The sequence below is a fragment of the Erpetoichthys calabaricus genome, chromosome 9 (genome assembly GCF_900747795.2).
Source record: "Erpetoichthys calabaricus chromosome 9, fErpCal1.3, whole genome shotgun sequence".
In the NCBI taxonomy this organism is placed as follows: domain Eukaryota; kingdom Metazoa; phylum Chordata; class Cladistia; order Polypteriformes; family Polypteridae; genus Erpetoichthys; species Erpetoichthys calabaricus.
The window spans coordinates 177,358,702-177,383,034 of NC_041402.2; the positions used below are offsets into that span (position 1 = coordinate 177,358,702).

At 37.0% G+C, this 24,333-nt stretch overlaps 2 protein-coding genes across 2 annotated transcripts in view; both read right to left on the reverse strand.

Moving 5' to 3' along the window:
* LOC114656856 (40S ribosomal protein S25) overlaps window positions 1-24,333 on the reverse strand; it is a 1,002,297-nt gene that overhangs the window by 811,952 nt on the left and 166,012 nt on the right. The gene's annotated exons all lie outside the window — the stretch shown is intronic.
* cbl (Cbl proto-oncogene, E3 ubiquitin protein ligase) overlaps window positions 1-24,333 on the reverse strand; it is a 118,242-nt gene that overhangs the window by 60,950 nt on the left and 32,959 nt on the right. Inside the window, exon 2 of the mRNA XM_028808435.2 lies at window positions 18,753-19,000. Within this exon, the coding sequence (XP_028664268.1) occupies window positions 18,753-19,000 (248 nt within the window). The remainder of the gene's footprint in view (window positions 1-18,752; window positions 19,001-24,333) is intronic.

Below are 24,333 nucleotides of genomic sequence, written 5' to 3' on the forward strand. Positions count from 1 at the left end.
AAGTTGTTACTGGGGATGCTGTTAACTGGTATTTCTGCAGTTTTCCACCTTTGTTGTCCATCAGTCATATGTTTTGAAAGGCTGACTTTTTGTACAGCTCTCTGATAACGAATATCCAGCATTTTAAAAAATATACATTGATATGCGTTACTAAACCGAATCATTAACTCTAAAAGGTAAAATTCAACAATTTAATTTTTGCCCAGCCCAGTGTATGAAAACATCTCAAACTAGCTAGCAAACTCTCACACCTGTTGCCTGGGACATAACCAACTATGATTTTAAACAGGTATGTAAAATGGATAAAATCACATTAGGCCACTTATTTTCATAAGCCTTTGATGAAATGGAATTTTTATCTTTACATCTTTTTTATTATTTTTTAGAACAATTTTATAATAGATTGAATGAATTGGCTATGGTCTCCACTGAAAAAGAACTAGCAGAAATTGTGGATTATAAGGGTTTAATATTGAAGTTTGTAGCAGTGAAAGTTTAGAAATAGTTAAATAATATTTTGAAAATAATCTGCTGAAAAAGCTTAAGATTTTGCATAAATGATACTGGTACCGTAATGCCTCATAAGTATATCTCATAAAAAAAACATTTAGACAAGCCCAACAAATAAAGATATTCAGGACTTCAATGTATAATATTACTTTAAACAAAAAAAAAAAAAAAAAACAAACAAAAAAAAAAAAGATACTAATATTTCAAGCTTTATAGTAATATCTGTAGATTATTATCCTGGGATTTGCTCCACGTCTTCTCCCAAACATTAGGGTTAATTTGCTCTCAATTGAGGATATGTGTACTACACATACACAGCTAATACAGCTAGAGGTACCTTGGTTTAGAACAAGACATCAAGAAAAACATTTTTTCGGCAGATGAGAAAATAATTTATTTTCAATTTAAGGTTTCTCCCAACCCCTCCCACCCATGTTAATTGATTTTAGAAGAAATAACTGTCTAAACAATGCATGCAAAATTAGGATTTCTTTTTAAAAACAACTGCCCTAGGTTCTTGTCTATAAGCCGGACTCATGTATAAGCCGGAGAGCAAAAATCATACGAATTTTTAAAATAAAATCGTATCATAGATAAGCCGAACGTACTATAACCTATAACTAATAGAAGGGAGGGAGGTCAGTGGTCTCACTCGCTCCCATTTAATTTCTTTAAGGGGGAGAGAGTGTGAGATATTGGCGTCTCTCTCACTCCCCGCATGGCGCGGTTGGAGCGTCCGGAGCGCGTTCTTTCAGCTCTGGGCGTCGCCGAGTCAACACGCGCGCGTAGCGGTCATTTAAATTGTGATGTGTAAGCATATTTAAATATATATCGCGGATTTCTGCGGACAATGGGTCTTTTAATTTCTGGTACATGCTTCCTCAGTTGGTTTGCCCAGTTGATTTCATACAAGGGTCGCTATTGGCAGATGGCTGAGAAGCTACCCAGCTTACTTTTCTCTGTCTCTTTTGCACTGACTTTCTCTGATCCTGACGTATGGGGATTGAGCAGGGGGGCTGTTTGCACACCTAGACGATACGAACGCTCGTCTAAAAATGCTGAAAGATTATCTTCACGTTGCTATCTTTTGTAAAGCTGATTCCTGAAAAGACATGCTGCACAGTGCTTCGCATACTTAAAAGCTCGAAGGGCACGTATTGATTTTTTTATCTGTCTCTGTCTCTTCCTGCTCCTGACGGAGGGGGTGTGAGCTGCCGCCTTCAACAGCTTTGTGCCGCGGTGCTTCGCATACCTAAAAGCCAAACAGCACCACTGATTTATTTGCTAGAGATTGTTTTCTCTATCTATGTGACATTCTGTGCTCCTGACACACACACCTTTGAAGAGGAAGATATGTTTGCACTCTTTTAATTGTGAGACAGAACTGTCATCTCTGTCTTGTCATGGAGCACAGTTTAAACTTTTGAAAAAGAGACAAATGTTTGTTTACAGTGTTTGAATAACGTTCCTGTCTCTCTACAACCTCCTGTGTTTCTGCGCAAATCTGTGACCCAAGCATGACAATATAAAAATAACGATATAAACATATGGTTTCTACTTCGCGGATTTTCTTATTTCGCGGGTGGCTCTGGAACGCAACCCCCGCGATGGAGGAGGGATTACTGTATAAGACGGACTTATGTATAAGCCGATATTCTATTTTTTCATTTTCACAACTTTTTTCCTTAGATAAGCCGCGGCTTATAGACAAGAACTTAGGGTAATTCAAAATGGTTCTAACTTCTCATTTTGGATTGTGGACAGAAGTAGGGCAGTTTGACTCTGTATACATATTAAATAGTTTCACAGATTAACAAAAATAGTGCAAACTAAAGAGAGAAAGTTTCTACACCTGATTGCTAAACAAATTTAAACAATTAAAAAAAAAAATCTAAATAAAATACTCTGCAATAGATCAATTAGTTTATATATCTTTACCTCCCTTGAATTCTTTTACTTCACCTAGTAGTGAGGCTCATTGGGATGTTTAAGCTGTTAGTGACATAGAAAACATCCAAAATGAACCCTGTTAGGAAATAGTTAATATAACTTAGTAACAGGAAGATATACAAAAAACAAAGGCAAAAACTCAGGTGACACACCACTTTAGTAACCGGCACAATGCTTACAAGTTTTCTAGGCAGCTTTCTAAAAATGTTATTGGCAGCAGATATACTGTAAATACAAACTGCTGCCACAATGACTCCAGGCCATCATGTTGCAATACAACAAGCATACCACATCACACATATGCCGTGTTTTATTTGGTTTGGCAAAGAGCAATGAACAGGTTATTTAATTTCCGCATATCACATTACTTTACACTTTTTAGACGCATTTTCCTAGATCACAATGTTGCACACAAAGTATAATTTGTCATCCATGAATTTAATAAAGACTAACTACAACACTGAACATTTTACAACTGACAATATATATCACCATAAAGTAACAAAGCAATACATATGGTGGCAATTTAAAATTAGTGAGTGTCAGAGATTTTGGCAGACAAAGATCAAATCTTGTGCAGAGGATAAAATTAAATTGGTGTTATGGTTTTAAATAAATGCAAAGGACACTCAAGAATCCTTGGGAAAATAATACATATTCAGCCTGACCAATAGACAAAAATTACAGGTTTGGGTTTTCTCCGTCAATAAGTTAAAAGGTAAACAAAAATGGATCCATTGAAAAGGATGCTTGCCTTCTCAATGAATACATTTATAATGGACAAGTTCAGTGTCAGAATACACATGCTTTGAAACAGGTTTGTAATGTAGAAGTCACACAAGTCTGTTAAGTGTGAGAACCTTTCAGATGAGGGTTAAAGTACTGAAGAGAGGCCCACGGAATCAACAAGCTAATTAAAAGGGCATGCTCAGTTTTGGGATACACTCTGCACCCCCTAGAAGTAGAAGTAAAAAAAGAGAATTAAAACAAAATTGAGTGTCATTATGAGCAATGCTACACATTCTCTTTCTGACACACTAACACTGAGGACTTTTCAGCCATCGAATCATTCAGCACAAGTGTATCAGGATTCATTACAAGGGCTCCTTTATACCTTTGGCAATATAACAGTATTGTGTCTCAGGACTATGACTGCAGAATCAGAAATCTTCTCTGTGTTTAACTTTCTTACATTTTAGTCATTCTGTTGTGCATGTTATTTTATATATAATATGATATACACATACACCTATCAATTTATTTATTTAAAGAGCTGCAGTCAAAAGCCAAAAATGTTCCCCTGAAAACAAAGCCCTGTCAACTATTTTCCATCAGAGCACACTATGCCTGCCTGGAAGCTGCTTAGATACCCTTTTCTTCTTTTTGTATGGTTTTGATTTTAAAAGTTTAACATGTTACTTTAGTTACTACTTCCAGAAGCATTTACTTCTGCTTCTCAGATAACCATATTGTCAAAGTTTTTCTATACTGGAAACAATTCTTTCATGCTGTTTAACAACTGAGGTCCACACCTTTTCAGTTGTAAAAAGTAAAGTATTTCAATGGTGAAATGATGCATAAAGAAATGAAGAGCAATTTATTCTTATGATTTCATAGAATCTCCATAAAACTATGCACAATGGGTTTCACATCATCATACATTTAGGAAAAAAAAATTTCCTTTGGAAAACATTCAAGAGAGAAATTGCATGTGCTAAATATTTTCATCAGACTGTCTCCACTCTTCTGCTTATTCATTTACTCAGTGACACTGGAGCAAGAAACATTACATACAGTGCATCCGGAAAGTATTCACAGCACATCACTTTTTCCACATTTTGTTATTTTACAGCCTTATTCCAAAATGGATTAAATTCATTTTTTTCCCTCAGAATTCTACACACAACATCCCATAATGACAACGTGAAAAAAGTTTGCTTGAAGTTTTTGCAAATTTATTAAAAATAAAAAAAAACTGAGAAATCCCATGTACATAAGTATTCACAGCCTTTGCTCAATACTTTGTCGATGCACCTTTGGCAGCAATTACAGCCTCAAGTCTTTTTGAATATGATGCCACAAGCTTGGCACACCTATCCTTGGCCAGTTTCGCCCATTCCTCTTTGCAGCAAACCTCAAGCTACATCAGGTTGGATAGGAAGCGTCGGTGCACAGCCATTTTAAGATCTCTCCAGAGATGTTCAATCGGATTCAAGTCTGGGCTGTGGCTGGGCCACTCAAGGACATTCACAGAGTTGTCCTGAAGCCACTCCTTTGATATCTTGGCTGTGTGCTTAGGGTTGTTGTCCTGCTGAAAGATGAACTGTCGCCCCAGTCTGAGGTCAAGAGCGCTCTGGAGCAGGTTTTAATCCAGGATGTCTCTGTACATTGCTGCAATCATCTTTCCCTTTATCCTGACTAGTCTCCCAGTCCCTGCCACTGAAAAACATCCCCACAGCATGATGCTGCCACCACCATGCTTCATTGTAGGGATGGTATTGGCCTGGTGATGAGCGATGCCTGGTTTCCTCCAAACGTGACGCCTGGCATTCACACCAAAGAGTTCAATCTTTGTCTCATCAGACCAGAGAATTTTCTTTCTCCTGGTCTGAGACTCCTTCAGGTGCCTTTTGGCAAACTCCAGGTGGGCTGCCATGTGCCTTTTACTAAGGAGTAGCTTCCGTCTGGCCACTCTACCATACAGGCCTGATTGGATTGCTGCAAAGATGGATGTCCTTCTGGAAGGTTCTTCTCTCTCCACAGAGGACCTCTGGAGCTCTGACAGAGTGACCATCGGGTTCTTGGTCACCTCCCTGACTAAGGCCCTTCTCCCCCGATCGCTCAGTTTAGATGGCCGGCCAGCTCTAGGAAGAGTCCTGGTGGTTTTGAACTTCTTCCACTTACGAATGATGGAGGCCACTGTACTCATTGGGACCTTCAAAGCAGCAGAAATTTTTCTGTAACCTTCCCCAGATTTGTGCCTCGAGACAATCCTGTCTCAGAGGTCTACAGACAATTCCTTTGACTTCATACTTGGTTTGTGCTCTGACATGAACTGTCAACTGTGGGACCTTATATAGACAGGTGTGTGCCTTTCCAAATCAACTGAATTTACCACAGGTGGACTCCAGTTAAGCTGCAGAAACATCTCAAGGATGATCAGGGGAAACAGGATGCACCTGAGCTAAATTTTGAGCTTCATGGCAAAGGCTGTGAATACTTATGTACATGTACTTTTCTCCTTTTTTTATTTTTAATAAATTTGCAAAAACCTCAAGTAAACTTTTTTCACGTTGTCATTATGGGGTGTTGTGTGTAGAATTCCGAGGAAAAAAATGAATTTAATCCATTTTGGAATAAGGCTGTAACATAACAAAATGTGGAAAAAGTGATGCGCTGTGAATACTTTCTGGATGCACTATTATCTTTTTTTTTTAACAAGCCTTTCAACCATGTAAGAGGGAAGAAGTTATGATTCTTGAAAACTGTAGCAGAAATAAGACGTGTTGGAATAGTTTTTTTAGGGCAACATTTTGTGTTCAACTAAAACACTCTTTATTTTTACGTTTTCCCAGTATATGGATAGAATACCTTATTACAACTATATTTCATCCCCTAAAATACAATATATTTTTTGCAGACTAGTCTGGAAAAAGAAGAAAAATCTTCCAAACATACTGTTTGTAACACAATCGTGAGAAATTATTTCTAAAAAGTATTTTAGAGAAATTGTATTTGACAATAAAATTAAAACAAGCAAACTGCTCTTACTTTATCATTGAACAACTGTTTCAATTAATTTTCCCCAACAAGAGTTGCAGTGGCTAGACACCAAGAAGTAGCCTATTCCATCTCCAGCAACTTCCTCCACCTACTCCCAGAGAAGACACAGGGGCTCCCAGGCTAGTCGAGAGGGTATATAAATGTGAATTTCCCCTTGGGATTAATAAAGCATCTATCTATCTCTTCACTGCGTCCTGGGTTTGCACCTCAATCAAGAGAAGCAGCAGTTATAATGAGGCTCTCTAACAGATTGTGATCTCAGCAACTAAGCACCATTACTTGCAACCTTATTGTTTCAGTCATGACAGAGTTTATGACCACAGGTGACAGAAACAATGTTTTATCGCTCAAAAATTAATTTTAATAGGTACATAGGGTTCCACAGTTTAAATCTGCTCACATTTGCACCTTTAAAAAATTAATTTTGAATTTGGATTTAGGAGCTCCAATGTTCGAGCTGTGTAAACACAAACATTAAAATGTAGCAAGTGAAAAACTTAACACAGCTATTTTGGTACAGAACACAAATATGTCAAGTTATATTGATTAATGTAACTGTAAGTTAAGTCTAACATAAAGCAAGCAAAAACAGAAACTTGTTCATGAATGCAAGCATTAAAATATATTTTTATCTAGTGGAATCAGGTATGGAGCATGAACAAGTTTCATGCAAAAGAAACAGATGTATTGAACATGTTGATGTGAACAACAATGAAACCCAGTTAAGAGCAGACATGTAGATGATCAGAAAATAACAAAACAGGTAGGAGTCAGGAAATAGTCAAAGTATTTAAAATTAAGAAAACGTTCCATTTCAAACTTCTGTGAATGATCAATCAAGTTTAACCCTTGTTAAAAGCATATGTTCTGAAAACAGTGAAGTGAAGCTGGGATTCAGTATTTATAACCAGGTGTTTGCTATTTAAAATGTACTAGCATAGTACATTCTGTTTATAGAGATTGGTTTGTGACTAAAACCAACCAAGCTTCCATGGACATTGCTGTAACGCGGCAGATATTGTAGAGTACCAAAGAATGGCTCAGAAAGTCAGTGTGACATATTGCAAACACATCTGAAGAGCTACTATTTACAAAGATTTGATCACTGTTTTGCTTGACATAGAAGAACAATGTAGATAAAAGTCCAACATACAATACCAACAGCCACTGACCAGAGATGATAATTGCATCTGTTATCTGCTGCAAAATGTGACAAGGCCATGATATCTTACAATTTTTGTTGATCAAGATACAAACATATGAGCAGTGTACATTGATTACAGGAAAGACATGAACAAGGAATAAAATCAATAATGCCCACAAATGGATGGATATTTTGAGTAAATAAGATTGCTTAGTCAGTCCATAATAAAGTTTAACAGTTTAAAAAAAAAAAAAAAAAAAAATTGTGCTTAATGTGCTCACTAAATGCATATATGTTTGTGGAGGGCTGGAGGAGATGGTATTCATCAAATTTGTGCTACTAGATTTTTCTTTATGCTTCTATTTTGTTGAAGTCATGAGTACCAGCACTTTTTGGCAAAAAGCTTAAAATGATACTGAAGTTTGACTTTAATATTTTCTCACTCCTGTCTTCAGTTAGATATACAGCATCTGTAGAGATTCGGGGAGGGCCCATTTTTTTGTCCTCTTTTAAAGTCTTAAGAGTCATAAATTGGCAACACAATATTAACATTTAATTGAATGTGACTGATATGATTATGAATAATAATAATTCTTTACATTTATATAGCGCTTTTCTCACTACTCAAAGCACTCTCCACACAGGGAGGACCTGGGAAGTGAACCCACAATCTCCTTACTGCAAAGCAGCAGCACTACCACTGTGCCACCAGAGGATATAGTGAATGGATACAGTAGAATATTAACCACCAGAAACACTGCGTGAGTGAATATTACTTAATCTTAAATTCAAAAGGAAAGTAAAGTTTACATAGTGGGTGGTAATTCTAGAACTAGTAAGACAATATGTAACCCATAATGTAGGTGTTATTTCTGACACTGACTTAGCCTTTATCATATTTTTATATAATCTGGTTTCTCACATTTACAAATACTTCATCATTAAGTCAGTTTCTTAAATGTTAGCATTCGTGTCAATCAAGTAGCAAAAATATATTATAATGCTTAACTGGCAGCAGTTTTAAAAAAATCACTCAGCTGCTGATTTACAATTAAATACAAAAAATTACAACAAGGATCATATCTAGAACTGAGAAGTGGAAATCCAGGACTTTAACCATCACATTGCAACAGTGTCTAGTCTGGCTTACAGCATATTTTCTAAGTGCTCCTTTTCACAAAGTTGTAAAGGTTAAGGCACTCAGTTTTCCTACAGAACTTACTGCATTCTGCACTCACATGAACAGCAAGGGATATACGAATGTACACCTGCTTCAATATTTTATCCCTAAAAATAACTAAGTATATTACCTTTCAAAATCTCAAGAGTGCCACAATGGGTTTATACAGTATGTCCCATGTACAGAGAGCAGTTAAACTCTCTGTGGCATGTGCTAATTAACGTGCAACACATCACCTGCTTTCACAACTATGAATGAGAGAAGAAAACTATGGTATAAACTGTTGCATTTATTTGGACCATATTATCCAGAAGACAAGAATCATCATTTGATAAAGTGTAAGGAACAAGCCCTAGACTAGTGAGGCACAAAACAACAATGAAGCTACAAACTTTTCAACTTTTCCACCACATTTTGAGTTTCCCTTTATTCTCTTATATTCAACTCCTGCTCTTCCAACTCAGTCAGTCTCTTTTCCATCACTATCTCAGTTCAGCTGTTCAGGAAGAAGATTTAAATTGCAAGTCACAAGCTGGGAAAGTCTGTGAAAACAAATACAGCACTATATTGAAATGGGAGGATCTCCACGTATGTCACAGTACACTGCTTTCCTTGTGCTTAACCCGGCAGCAGCAAGCAGCTTCTTCAGGATGCCTTGCTAATAATTACTACTAACCACTGCCAAAGCTGAAATCAAACAGGCCTGTCTTTGATAGACTCTGCAAATCTGCCCTGGGGGCTTAAAATTTAAATGCAATAAGAGATCACAAGACAAATGATGACAGAGTAGCAGCATACATTCAAGTAAAAGGAGTTGCAAAAGTAGCAGAATCGCTGTTTGTCCAGCTAATCCACCAACATTTGCTTACACAAATAAGCAGCTTTTTATAACCCAACTCTTCTTACCTCATTTCCTTTTAAGACAGCTGCCTATCAAAACAGCAAAGAAGCTCTGTTTGCATTTCTTGACGCAAACTATATTAAAACTTCTGTCACAAGAAAGGAAAAAAAAAAAAATGTATGTATGCATTACATAGAAAAAGACCATATCATCTGAACTGAAAAAAAAATGAAATGCTTAAATTATTCTAAGCCATGCTATTCCACTACATCAATGTAAAAGTAAAATAAATATCAACTTCTTACCCTAAAGGAAAAAGTAAAGAAGGTTGAATAAGCATCAATCATCCGTTACCCTCTTCAATAATAGACATTCTGTACTAGAACACTCAACCTCAAGTATCAAAGATTTGACAAAATTATGAAAGATGCATATTTAGAAAATTAGCTTAAAGTAATTGTGAGATCAAGTACAACATGACTGGAACAATACTTAATATTTTCAAAGTGCACAGAACTACAAAAACATTGAATCAGGCTGTGCCATCAAAGAAATGAGGAGATAAAAATCAGTGAAGTTACTACAATGGCACTGGTAGATCAGAAAAAAAAAACAACTCATCAGGATAGATGGTAAAATGAAAAGGCATAAAGTACAGATTAGTGCTCGAAATGAGACACGCAAGTAAGCTAATGGCTAACAATGTATGTCGTAAATGATAAGGATTAGAGATACAAATTATTCATTGATTAATCTATTAGCAGTCGTGAGCACTGGTACTAATGGGAAAATCAAGACACTGCTTTCCAGGTTTTAATGCTATGATAAACAAATAGTCAAATATTAATACAACACTCTCAAAGAGTGATATTAGAAAGGTTAAGAGGATAAGTTGTGATTACCTCAAACTTAGCATAGTTTTCTATCAATAAAGCTGTAGCAGACAGATTTAACAATCTACTGTACTGTTAATTCTGGCCGATAAGATATATTCATCAACAGCTGAACCACCCAGGAATCAAATCCCTTCTGAAAGCAAAGATTCAATGGCTACTTCCTTCTTATCTGACTTCTACACAACAGGCGCATCATTTCACAACTCCAAGATTATGTACAAGCACTTCAGGAATTCACTTTCAAGATTCATCTCCACTTCAAACTCAATTTCAAGATTAGAGTTTGAAACACAAGAAAAGAAGAAAGCTATATATAAACAGGAAGATGGGAGAAGAAGGGAAAAAAAAAAAAAAAAACAGTTCCAGAACTGAGAACATAGCAGACAAGAGACCAATATTTACAAATGGGATGACAGCTATAGTCTGCATATTGAGAGAGGAATAATTTACAAAAAGGTGTGTGGCGTATGGGGGAGGAAACACTACACTAGTGAGGAGAGATACTTAACGCACATTTTGAAATTTTGTCCATTAAATATCTGGATTTGTAGACAAAAATATTATCTATTATAAAAAAAAATCCTGGGAGGGAGACTAGGGAGATCAGACGTGATCTTCTCGGAAGACAATTTGTCGTCCTGCGAGACATGGCAGTGAGACAACAATTAAAACAAGTTCACGGACATCTAACCAAGCAGTTGTTGGAATGCTTTTAGCAGACAGACATCATGTGCTCCCAGCTCTTAAAACGACGACAAGCAGAACATGCAGCTTGCCAGCAGCAGATGATCCGACCTCTTCTTAGCGTGTGGTCAGCCATCTCCAGACCCCCAACCCCCCCAACTACCCCTTCAGAATGTGAGCAGAAGAGTTGCAAAGTTGTAAAAGGACAGCTGATGTACAGGCTTTGAAATCTGAAGTAAAAGTGAAAATAATGTATATGTAACAATTCCTATGAAAATAATCTCTTTGAATTGTATATCCAGTAAACCAAACCTGGAGGTAGGCGAGCGAAGCCCCCTAGTATTTTTAAAAATTGTCATCTAAAGTAGTGGTGATATTTGGAGGCTATTAAGGTACTATACTAAATTGAAAAGAATGGGTCTAAAAGAGGTTTTGCATTGCTCAAAAAGTGGGGGGAAAAAAAAAAAAAAAAAAGACACCCCACACACACTTCAGTAGCAAGAGGGTGAAAGGAAGAGGGGCAAAATGCCCTGAAAACTGACCTCATGCCAAAAGAGGAAGAAAAAGACAGAAAATGTATTTTAAAGATTGCAGTGTTTCTACAGCTACAGATTAATTTTTATATTATGCAGTTACCCAACAGTCTTCTCATACAGCAACACAATGTCAGGTCCCATTTCTGCCCTTGGCATTACCCAACTTCTACAGGCAAATCAAGCCAAATCACAAGGAAGAAATTGCCCATCATAATCTACAGGCTTCTTGATGTGGTTTGACATTATTCCTATCATAGTCTTAAATACTTCCATCGGTCCTTCTCTTAAACCCAGGGTCTAAATTTCATTTGTGGTGGGAGGTTCCCCCAATATAATAAGAATGGGAGGATTTCCTTAGCCTTGTGGACTTTCATGATGATATGATCACCATTCTGGAATTCTGAACCAATGTCAGCTTTCGTACTGCAGTGCCAAAACAGTACCCAGCTGCTTCCTTTCCTTGGCCTGCACAGGCGTGGGCCTCCTGGCTCTTCTGTAATTGATTACACAGATGTTGCATTACCGCCTATGAGGTGAAAGGAGGACTGTCCCCCTAGGTGGTCCGATGACAAACTACAAACATGCTGGGCCTGCATGCAACATTGTATTTCCGGCACCAAAATTAACACAAAGCTGGTACACTACCATAATAAGAAATCTGGTATTTCGGTACTTTTTTTACTACCAGTATAATATGTGCAGTACTACCATGGATTGCTTTATTTATTTTACCAGCTGGCTTTACAGATCAAGTTTATTTACTGAGATTTAAAAAAATATCAGTGCCACATGCATAAGGTAATACAAAGATTAATCAGGATACTTTTATTTATAATAATTTGTTAAAAGTTGATTTTGTAACAATACACTTTTGAAATCAGGTTTATCAGAAAAGCACTTTGCCAGGTTTGTACTTTTAGTCAAAACGTCAGTGGTGACAAAGTCCTGATGCTTTAATTTTCCAAATTTCTCACTATTTTGTTTTTAACATCTGTTCCACCATTAAGGCTACCTTTATGAGATAAAACGTAATTGGAAAATCAACCCATTACCTCAGAATTCCTACAAAATAAGCTTTATTCTGCAGTTTTTAAAGTAGTTCTGTGATTGCTTATGTCTGTGTACTGATCCGGAATTAGCCACTGAACTGGACTGACCATAAGTGCAGTAATGACTCATATCTGTAGACTACACTCTACTTCTTCCTGTGTTGTATGTGCTTCCACTACATTCATCACAACTTTAGTTGTTACAATGATTAGTTTTACTTTGGCTTCAACCAAAATAAATAAATATTACAACACAAATTTAGTGTTTGCCATTTCATTTTCACACCAATAAAATGTGTGCTGCTTTAAAAGTGTTCAATAATTGTGGGTGTCTCATATAAAGCTTCTGTCAATTAAAGAGTTTCATTTCAAGCTTCAACGTATTAGGAGATGCGGCACACAAATGTCTGGAACTTTTAAAGTAACTGTGGTTTTTATTTTTGGAATGAACACATGAAGTAGCTGCTCATCTGGTTACTGGTACAGCCAGCCATATGGTTTGAAACTTGCCTCAATTCTACTTCCCAGATCTTTGGTTGGTCAGTATGAAGTTTCAACTGTAATTCTAAATTGGACCATTTCAGCAAGTATAGATGTTTTTGTGAGTGTTGTCCCTTTCAAGGATGATTCCTGCCTCATGCTCAGTGTACCTGTGATAGGCACCTAGTCCCCATAACACTAAATTTACTAATCCCTTTACAAAAAGGATGGATGGTTGAAAGGACAGACAACAGAAGCCATGTCCATTACACTCATAGCATGAACATCAAGACTCTGCTCCTTTTCAGGGTGGTGTGCAGTATTAGTATATTAGAAAGATAATTCATCTTGCTGCTATTTATATCTCCCTCATTACAAGCAATTCTCCACCAAACAATTTGATTTTTTGTATGTTACGCCAGTGGTGCATTATACTTTGAACCAGAGAGCATGTCAAACTGGATGATCTACATCTTGTCACTTTCATGATGTCAGATTACATGATCATGACTCACAGGAGATGACAGATCATAGAACTACCTCACAACTTTTCAACACACTTTTAAAATTTCCAAAGTATTGCAAGTACTGTATTCAGTAATCTGACTGCCAAATAATGTGCTGCCCCAGACCATACAAATACATTCCAGGTATAGCAAGCCCAAATCCTGGCCCTTTCATTTTCCCTTTCTCATTCTATTGTCGAACAAACAAGCTTCTCCTCTATTTGTGCTGTTGAAAACTCACACTTCTGGAGACATTGTAAGCTCTGTACTTTTAGGGGTGTGCTCACTGGCTTGCAGACATCACATACATACATACAAGCCCAACCCTACAACTTAAGATACTAATCAAACCTGTTTGATTTTGTTACATCAAACTCAAGACCAGTATGGCCGAGTCACTGGGGATGCTAAACTACACAACTGGTGCAACTGTCCCCAATTCTCGAAGGTTATGAAAATGAAATCTATAACTTTGCTCACTTTGTGTTGACTGTAGTGATGTCGGAGGAAATTTTTTTAATCTCATGTGTTCATGAAGAATGCAGACAACAAAAACCTTGATGCAATGGACTTTAACTAAGACCTAGCTTGAACAGCAGCAAACAATATAAAGTTTATTTAAAAAAAATCTAAAATTAGTTGGGTCACAAAATAGGGTTGTCACGATACAAAACTTTCAAACTTCAATATGATACTAAGAAAATTATGGAAACTTGATAACCATTTTTTTTAATACCCAATACAGCATATAATGTAATAAAAAATTAAATTGCAATTCTGTATGCATTAAACATATTCAGTGATAAAAAAAAATTGTCATTAAACCATTAGAAAAATTAACTACAGTAGTAGTCATTAGCCTTGGCGTTAACCTTATTTTGCATTAGAGCACATCCCAAAAACTACAGTTCCCATCATAATCTTATATAGGTAGATTTGAATTTTGAGCTGGTTTCTCTAATAGTATAAGGAAGCTGCAACAAAACAGGGATGTCAAAGTAAAAAAACACATTCAAACCACAAATCACTGCTGTACTGAGCTGCACTTTCATGATGCAGCTCAAAGGAAAATGCACTATGCTGCTGTATTCAAGACCCTAAGTGTGAAGTGGCCACCACTGCCAGCCAAGTCCAATCAACTTTCCCTTTAGTCACCATTATACAACTTAATTCCTACTGTAATAGTAATAGTATTGAGGACTGTTTATTGCATTTAAGCACTGATGAGTTATAGCACCTTATATTAAATAGTAAATATAATTAAAAATACTTGGTTCATTATTTATTTTAAAATTAATAAAATAAAACTAACATGCTACCGCATCACACGTCAATGGAAAGGGTTTAAAAATTGAGGGACCGAAAGAGCCCTAGTGCTAAAGATTAATCACCCAAAATGAACAGTGCAGAATAGCACTGCCTTACAGCTAGAAACAATTGCAGACCCCTGTCCAAATGCACTAAACACTGGACAACAAAAAACATTTTAACCTGTCGAACAGCAATAAGTTTCACAACCCGGCGGAGTGGTGGCTCTGAGGCTAAGGATCTGTGCTGGTATCCCGAAGGTTGCCGGTTCGAATCCCCGTCACTGCCAAAAGAGATCCTACTCTGCTGGGCCCTTGAGCAAGGCCCTTAACCTGTAATTGCTCCGGGCCGCTGTACAATGGCTGACCCTGTGCTCTGACCCCAAGGGGTATGCAAAAAACTACCAAATTCCTAATACAAGAAATTATACAAGGCGAAATAAAGAAAAAAAAAAAAAAAAAAAAAACACTATTTACACACTTAACTGAAAGTAATGGAAATGGGGCTGCAACTCCAGCCGTACCCAATGCCAGCCTACAAAGCTCAAAAGTTAGAATGAACCCGAAGTACATTCATATGTAGGCTGAAGAATCGATACTATGAAAAATGAGTACTGAATCAATTTAAAAAAATGTTACAATACCTATTAATATTTTGCATTATGTGATAGGGTCAACTTTCCCATCATATACTTAAAATGCACCAAACACAAGAATTGTGTGAAATTATTGTTACACCGAAAATCACTTCATGAAAATCCTATCATGCTCTCCAAACATGCTTATGCTTTTGAACTGAAGATGAACAGGCATATCCTATTTTATTTAATATAATGGGGAGTTTTTTCATTAGTGGAATAAAATCAAATTTCCCACTAGCACATACTACTGCTGTTTAGATCAGAGACAAGCCTCTGAATGTCTATCGATGTATTATCAAGAGTGTCCTCACACACAGGAACACCATTTGGTATGACAACACCACTCCCCAAGGAATCCAGTACAGAGAACAGAGAGCCTGGCACAGGATATCATCTGATGTGTTCTCAAATACATTAAACTGTTCTGTGTGAACCACTGTTCAATCACAGAGGACTATTACCATTCCAGTCAGGACTTATTCACCTCACTGCTCTAAGGAAAGACATACAATTCAATACAGACACTCACTACCAGATTCTTCAATAGCTTTTTATTCACAAGTAGTGAGACTAGTAAACAAACCATGCACCTTTGCCATGAGCCTCTGTCTCATTATATTACAATTATTGCACATCTGCAGTGAATTTCCACATTGTTTACTAGTACAGTATATTGTAAATATATTGTACTGTAAATTGTACATTATGTATTTTTATACTGAACACTGTATACCAACTTCATGCACTGTGTTTCATACATTTTAGAATCAGGAGACATTCTGTAGGCAAGATTTCACTGTATTAATGCATGTACTTGTTAAATTTGGCAATAAAGTCAAGTTCAAGGTCTACAGTGGTGTGAAAAACTATTTGCCCCCTTCCTGATTTCTTATTCTTTTGCATGTTTGTCACACAAAATGTTTCTGATCATCAAACACATTTAACCATTAGTCAAATATAACACAAGTAAACACAAAATGCAGTTTTTAAATGATGGTGTTTATTATTTAGGGAGAAAAAAAATCCAAATCTACATGGCCCTGTGTGAAAAAGTAATTGCCCCCTTGTTAAAAAATAACCTAACTGTGGTGTATCACACCTGAGTTCAATTTCCGTAGCCACCCCCAGGCCTGATTACTGCCACACCTGTTTTAATCAAGAAATCACTTAAATAGGAGCTGCCTGACACAGAGAAGTAGACCAAAAGCACCTCAAAAGCTAGACATCATGCCAAGATCCAAAGAAATTCAGGAACAAATGAGAACAGAAGTAATTGAGATCTATCAGTCTGGTAAAGGTTATAAAGCCATTTCTAAAGTTTTGGGACTCCAGCGAACCACAGTGAGAGCCATTATCCACAAATGGCAAAAACATGGAACAGTGGTGAACCTTCCCAGGACTGGCCGGCCAACCAAAATTACCCCAAGAGCGCAGAGACGACTCATCCGAGAGGTCACAAAAGACCCCAGGACAACGTCTAAAGAACTGCAGGCCTCACTTGCCTCAATTAAGGTCATTGTTCACGACTCCACCATAAGAAAGAGACTGGGCAAAAACGGCCTGCATGGCAGATTTCCAAGACGCAAACCACTGTTAAGCAAAAAGAACATTAGGGCTCGTCTCAATTTTGCTAAGAAACATCTCAATGATTGCCAAGACTTTTGGGAAAATACCTTGTGGACTGATGAGTCAAAAGTTGAACTTTTTGGAAGGCAAATGTCCCGTTACATCTGGCGTAAAAGGAACACAGCATTTCAGAAACAGAACATCATGCCAACAGTAAAATATGGTGGTGGTAGTGTGATGGTCTGGGGTTGTTTTGCTGCTTCAGGACCTAGAAGGCTTGCTGTGATAGATGGAACCATGAATTCTACTGTCTACCAAAAAATCCTGAAGGAGAATGTCCGGCCATCTGTTCGTCAACTCAAGCTGAAGCGATCTTGGGTGCTGCAACAGGACAATGACCCAAAACACACCAGCAAATCCACCTCTGAATGGCTGAAGAAAAACAAAATGAAGACTTTGGAGTGGCCTAGTCAAAGTCCTGACCTGAATCCAATTGAGATGCTATGGCATGACCTTAAAAAGGCGGTTCATGCTAGAAAACCCTCAAATAAAGCTGAATTACAACAATTTTGCAAAGATGAGTGGGCCAAAATTCCTCCAGAGCGCTGTAAAAGTTATCGCAAACGCTTGATTGCAGTTATTGCTGCTAAGGGTGGCCCAACCAGTTATTAGGTTCAGGGGGCAATTACTTTTTCACACAGGGCCATAGGTTTGGATTTTTTTTCTCCCTAAATAATAAAAACCACCATTTATAAACTGCATTTTATGTTTACTTGTGTTATATTTGACTAATGGTTAAATGTGTTTGATGATCAGAAACATTTTGTGTGACAAACATGCAAAAGAATAAGAAATCAGGAAGGGGGCAAATAGTTTTTCACACCACTGTATAAGAAGGAAACAAAATATTAAAAATATGCTGCCTATACAACCATTTAACCTAGAAAATAAAAAGAAATACTGATCAAACAGTCAACATCCAGGGAATGAAAGAAGCATAACTAAAGCATTATTTAAACAACTTTAACATCACATTACACTAAGTCAAGGAGTAAGGCAGTATAATTTTAATGAAAAGAAGCAGATGTCATCAAAATTTGTGATGAGATGAATAATACCAAAAAATTATTAATTAGGATTAACCAAGAATCAGAGTCTCTAAATTAAAACCATAAGATCTTAAACTGGTATTCACAAACTAAATAGTCACACTCCAACACTAGGACTATCGTTAATTCCCATGATCCATAAATGGACACAATAACCTTTATACTGTCACTTTGGTGATGTCACACTTTGCGCTCCCAAACCAACACAATTATTCTTAAAAACTGCAACCCACATAGTAAAACAAAAAATTGTGTCACAGAATAACACTAAAATTATTCAACTCCTTGAAAGTATTTCCAACTGGAAGAAAATTGCCAAATTTTAATTCCACAGCAAATATATCAACCTCATACAAATAAGGGGCCGGTCTTACACAATTATGTTTAGTCTGAATATCTAAACATTTCACCAATGAAGAGTTGCACATGCTGCAACTGTTTGGTGGATACCTGCTGGCATACTACCTCTCTGCATTTCAGAAACATAAGTTTATTCTTAAAAGAAGAGCAGACACATTCATTTCACAATGTGTATTAGCATGGTGCATGGGAACACACCCTAACCCATACCTGGGCTGTGAGTTTTCTTCATACATACGTTCCTTGCCATCCTTAAAAAGGGCAATGGTCTGCTTTGTCTTTTTTGTAAGATTCTCCATGAACACCCTGAAATACTCATTTTCTCCCAGCATCTCCATTTTGCCCTCATAGCGAATCAGAGTGCTCCGCAAATGCTGGTAAGTATCAGGGAGCAAATCCAGGATATAAGGAGGGCTGTTCTTCAAGGCCAACTTTGGGTTCTGGCACAGCCGAACCACCTTCAAAGAAAAACAAAGCAAAATATTTAAAATTAATTTTCATACAAAAATCCAAAACTTTTTGTAGCCAATGTATTTTACAGGTATAGGCAATAAGTCAAAATTTTATTTCATCAACACAGTAAACCCCATTTCCTAAAAGCAATTTATCTTTAAGTCTTACAAAGTATGATGCATGCTTTGAAATATACAGTAATCCCTTGCTATATCGCGCTTCGACTTTCGCGGCTTCATCGCGGATTTTATATGTAAGCATATCTAAATATAACACGCAGATTTTTCGCTGCTTCGCGGGTTTCTGCGGACAATGGGTCTTTTTACTTCTGGTACTTGCTTCCTCAGTTGGTTTGCCCAGTTGATTTCATACAAGAGATGCTATTGGCGGATGTCTGAGAAGCTACCCAATCAGAGCACGCAGTTAAGTTCCTGTGTGCTGCTGATTGGCTCAGCGACGGAGTGCTGCATTAACCAGGAAGTCTCATCTCACTCATTCAGCATTAACGTGCTCCTGCTACTGCTTCAGGGGCAGTGTCCAAGCGCCAACAGAAGATGCAAATGATTGCAGAAAAGGTAAAAGTTTTGGATACGTTGAAGGAAGGGAACAGCTACACCGCTGCAGGACACCATTATGGCATCAATGAGTCCACGATTCTTTTTATTTAAAAAGGAGGAAAAGCATATAAGATCTACAGCCGCAGTGTCCTTTAACCAGGGCGCAAAACGAGTTTGCAAGTGGACGTGATAAGGCAGTAGTCTGGATGGAATCTGCTTTAGGGATTTGGATTGAAGAGTGCTGGAAGAAGAACAACGGCGGTGCTACACAGTCGCCTGAAGAGGCTCCTTTAGAAGAGCTGTAATGCTATCCTTTGTTGTGCAGTAAAATTAAACTCATCGTTATCAGACAAGTCGTCGTGTCATTGTTGGTGAGTAACCATAATTAATTATCTACGTACAGTACTTATTTATTACATGTACATAGTTTAGTGTCACTGTACACACATTTTACTGTATAGAATTTTTCTTGCATTGTACGTATTTATTGCTGGTGGCCAGTCTGTCGTAATGGCTGTAACATATGTGATATCGGAGACGCTCGATATCTTTAAAATAATATTTAGGTTTTACTGTATATAAACTGTGTTTACATACATAATTTCAACAAATTTTACCTAATATCCAAGAGAATACAAAGGGTTTATGCTGTATAATTGGGCGGGAAATGTTTATAATAGTGTGAGAGAGTTTATAAGGGCTTAAAATATATAAAAATAACCATATGAACATATGGTTTCTACTTCGCGGATTTTCACCTTTCGCGGGGGGTTCTGGAACGCAACCCCTGCGATGGAGGAGGGATTACTGTAAATGGAAATTGCATGAATTTAGGACTTTTCTGCCAAGAGGCAGAAGCAAAAAATAGTATCTTTTTCTTATATTTATAACACTTCCTTTTTTATTTCTACCACAGAGATAACAATTTCTAGTTTTCCTTTTTACAGGCTATCACCAGCCAAATGTTAATCTGATTCAAGACCTTGTAGTGTTCCCTCAAAGGCATTGCACAGCTCACCCTGATCATTTTCATGTTCGTACAATAATTATCAATTTGACTATTGTTTACCAACATAGCTGTCCATTTTTAACATATTGAAAAAAAGAGCAAAACCTTTTACAGGTCACACCATTTGAAGACATTTTGAAGAAAGAAAAAAAAAACCCACATGTAAGATACTTTGATAAGCAATTGTTTTGTAGGCTTAAAGAATGTATCTAGCATTCTAGAAAATGAAAAATAAAAGCCACCAACTAGCCATATACAAATAAAAATTGTGTCAGAAAAATGTCTACCAAGAAAAACTGCCTTCATCTTCTCTAAAAATCCAATAAAAATTAAAATGGCAACAAAGCTATCTATTACAACATCCCCACACCACCAAAAGCTGGGTCTTAGAAACCTTAGAGCAAACACTTGGTTTCAGATTATGATGTTGACCAAGTGTGTGTGATGTGAGATTATACATATATATATATATTATATATACACACGGATACACACACTAACTGTAGTGGCAGCAATAAATACTGGTAGAGTCATCAAGTACTTACTCAACTATAATTAAAGAAAAGCAGTATTGCCATTCATAAATATTAAAATACAATGCAAGGCTTCAATTGTAATATGTCACGGACATTGAGATTCCACCAGTGTAATAACAAATGGAGACATATAATAATCTTGGGGGAATTTCAGCATAAGGTTAATAATGTATGATATCCACATGGACCACCAGGATTACTGTATCTCATCATTTGCACATTCCAAATATATTCTCTGTCATTTTTACTCCAGTAACTGAAAAATACTGCTTAAAATCAGTACTAAAATAGTTCAAACATTACTGTATCTCTTATTATATCTCTACTGTTGAATTAGTGAATTTGAAGATTACTCATGATATTTTCCTTTAAAGAAACTCTTTAAAACTCTTGAAAGCTATTCTCTAAGAGGCTTTTACATTTTTAAGGGAATTCTTGTGTTACAGTAGGTTTGTACCACTTGCTGAAATATTATTTATATCTGCACTAGCAAATATACACATATCTACATATACACATATCTACATATACACATCTCTACATATACACATATTCGGTGACTAAGTGCGTTGTAAAACGGGCTGTGATTGTTACATGGGAGGGAGACGACAAATCACAGCTTCCCACTTTCTAATCGGGCCTGTGACTGGTGCTTTGACTGATGCCTAGATCCCACAGTATCTCCCCTTAGGAGAGGCGTTAGGCAAGTGTAATTGAATCGCGGCACTGCAAGTTTAGTTTCTTTTCAATGAAGTCAGGCGTTCGGCAAGTGTAATTGAATAGCGGCACTGCAAGTTTAGTTTCTTTTCAATGAAGTCAGGCGTTAGGCAAGTGTAATTGAATAGCGGCGCTGCAAGTTTAGTTTCTTTTCAATAAAGTCAGGCGTTAGGCAAGTGTAATTGAATAGCGGCGCATCATTGAATAGCGGCGCTGCTAGTTTCTTTTCAATAAAGTCAGGCATTAGGCAAGTGTCATTGAATAGCGGCGCTGCAAGTTTAGTTTCTTTTCAATAAAGTCAGGCGTTGGGCAAGTGTCATTGAATAGCGGCACTGCAAGTTTAGTTTCTTTTCAATAATGTCAGGCGAGCTTTGCAGCGGCGAAGTTCTGCTTTTAAATTTTTATTAAGAAGAAAACCTTTTTAAACTGAGGGAAAATATACCAATAATTTGTTAAGGATCTGTTTTTTCGCCGTTTTATAAACGAACGCCATATAAGACCGTCCTTTCTGCTTGCTTCGCGGTTCTGTAGTGGTTTATCGTTCGTCTATTACGATTGTTTTTATAAACGAACGCAATACAAGGCCATCCTTTTTCCTTGCTTTGCCAAGGAAGCAGCCTTTTTATTTAATGAATGGGTTCTCCATTGTTTCATTGTTCGTTTATTACGATTGTCATAGTTGTCTTTGTATACCATGTTGTCAGTTGAGCACTCCGGTTGGAATATGATCAAGCCGTGCAAGCTTACTGTTGAGAATGTAACGTATAGTTGTACAGGAGAAAAATGGCAGTCTTTTGTAGGTCTATGAACTTAATTTATGCCTGTATGCGTCAGTCGCTTCATATTCTTTTCGTACCTTATCAATTGTGTAATGTGTTTTTTGAACAGGTTTGATTCATCGAAGTGATCACTCGTGCTGTGTTCAGTCAGTCACTCGCTCGCTTTTTATTGTTTCGCTGCCTTCTCAATTGTGTAATGAATGTTTATTTCAGTGCTCTTTGTGGCTGTTCCTTGTTTTCAGTTCACGTGATTATGTAGGAGGCGTGATGACGCGATACGCAACTCCGCCTCCCACGGCCATCGAGCTGCACTCCACTACAGTATATGGACAAAAAAGAGGTTCCAGTTATGACCATTACGTGTACAATTTCGAAATGAAACCTGCCTAACTTTTGTAAGTAAGCTGTAAGGAATGAGCCTGCCAAATTTCAGCCTTCCACCTACACGGGAAGATGGAGAATTAGAGATGAGTGAGTGAGTGAGGGCTTTGCCTTTTATTAGTATAGATTATCTGGTTAAAAAGAATTACTAAACAGAAATATATAAACAATGAATTAAATTGATTCACTTTTCAAACATCAGAGAATAGTAGTGCTTTAATTTTCTAAGTCTGTCCCTCTTTTTTGTTTACATCTGTCCAAACTAAGGTTTCCTGTGTAAAATCAAATGTATTGGATGTACATGAACTCACCGTTTCAGAACTCTTATTAAAAAAACAAAAAGCATTTGTTTGCTGGTTTCAAGGTGCCTTACATCAGCGATCAGACTTAGTTATTGCTTATGCCAGTGAACTAGTTCATAATTAGAATATTAACTGGATCTGCAGTGCAACTGGAATGTTGGTAAATGTATGACTGATGTGCCTTCACTAGATTCGTTCATTAGTATATCCCCTAAAATGTGACGTTAGATTGGAATCAAAAACCAACCAAACAGATTTACTGTTTGCTATTTGTTTTAGCAATGAAGAATGCCATTTTGCCCATCCTGGTAACTGGCATAATTGTAGTATTTTCTGCTCCAAAGCACTAAATACATTTTATTTTGGTATTAATCAAAGGAGCAACTCATTTCATAGCCAGTGTAGTCAAGCCAAATAGTCACTTTGTATGAAACTTGCCTTGGTTTTTAGTTGTACTTCTGGTGTGCACTTTCTTGGTAAATCTGTTAGAAAATGGCTCATCTGTAGATGTGCTCAATGTTATCAGAGACTGAATGCAAAGGCTCCATTCCTTTTTCGGGACTATGTTGAATGTGGTATTAAAAAATGGTTCATTGCACCATCATTTAGTTTCCTCTGACAACTTTTGACACTAAAAGTTAAATGAGCAGAACTCACATCTGATCAGTCAAATTATTTCACTCTTAAAGGTACACACAATTCTATTTCTGAACTAACTTCATAATATGATAATGAAAGCCTATTTGTGTGCGTTTTAGCCTCTCTTAATACTTAGACAATGAAGAAGCAGCAGCAGCCATCCCTGAAAAAGCATTTCCAGATAACTTTTGTTTTTCTTTTTTGACATATGTTGATGTGGTAACATCACCAGGGTGAGGCATTTTTAGATGTAGTTTTTTCTTACATCTTTCTAATGTATTATTATGCCTTCCAAAGTAATTTGCCAGCTTGCAGCGACCTACACCCACACCAGTGCAGTACCGACTTTCACTTGGTACTACCAATACTTCAAAAAACAACTTTGGTATAGACCTGGTAACAAAATATCCGTTTTTGT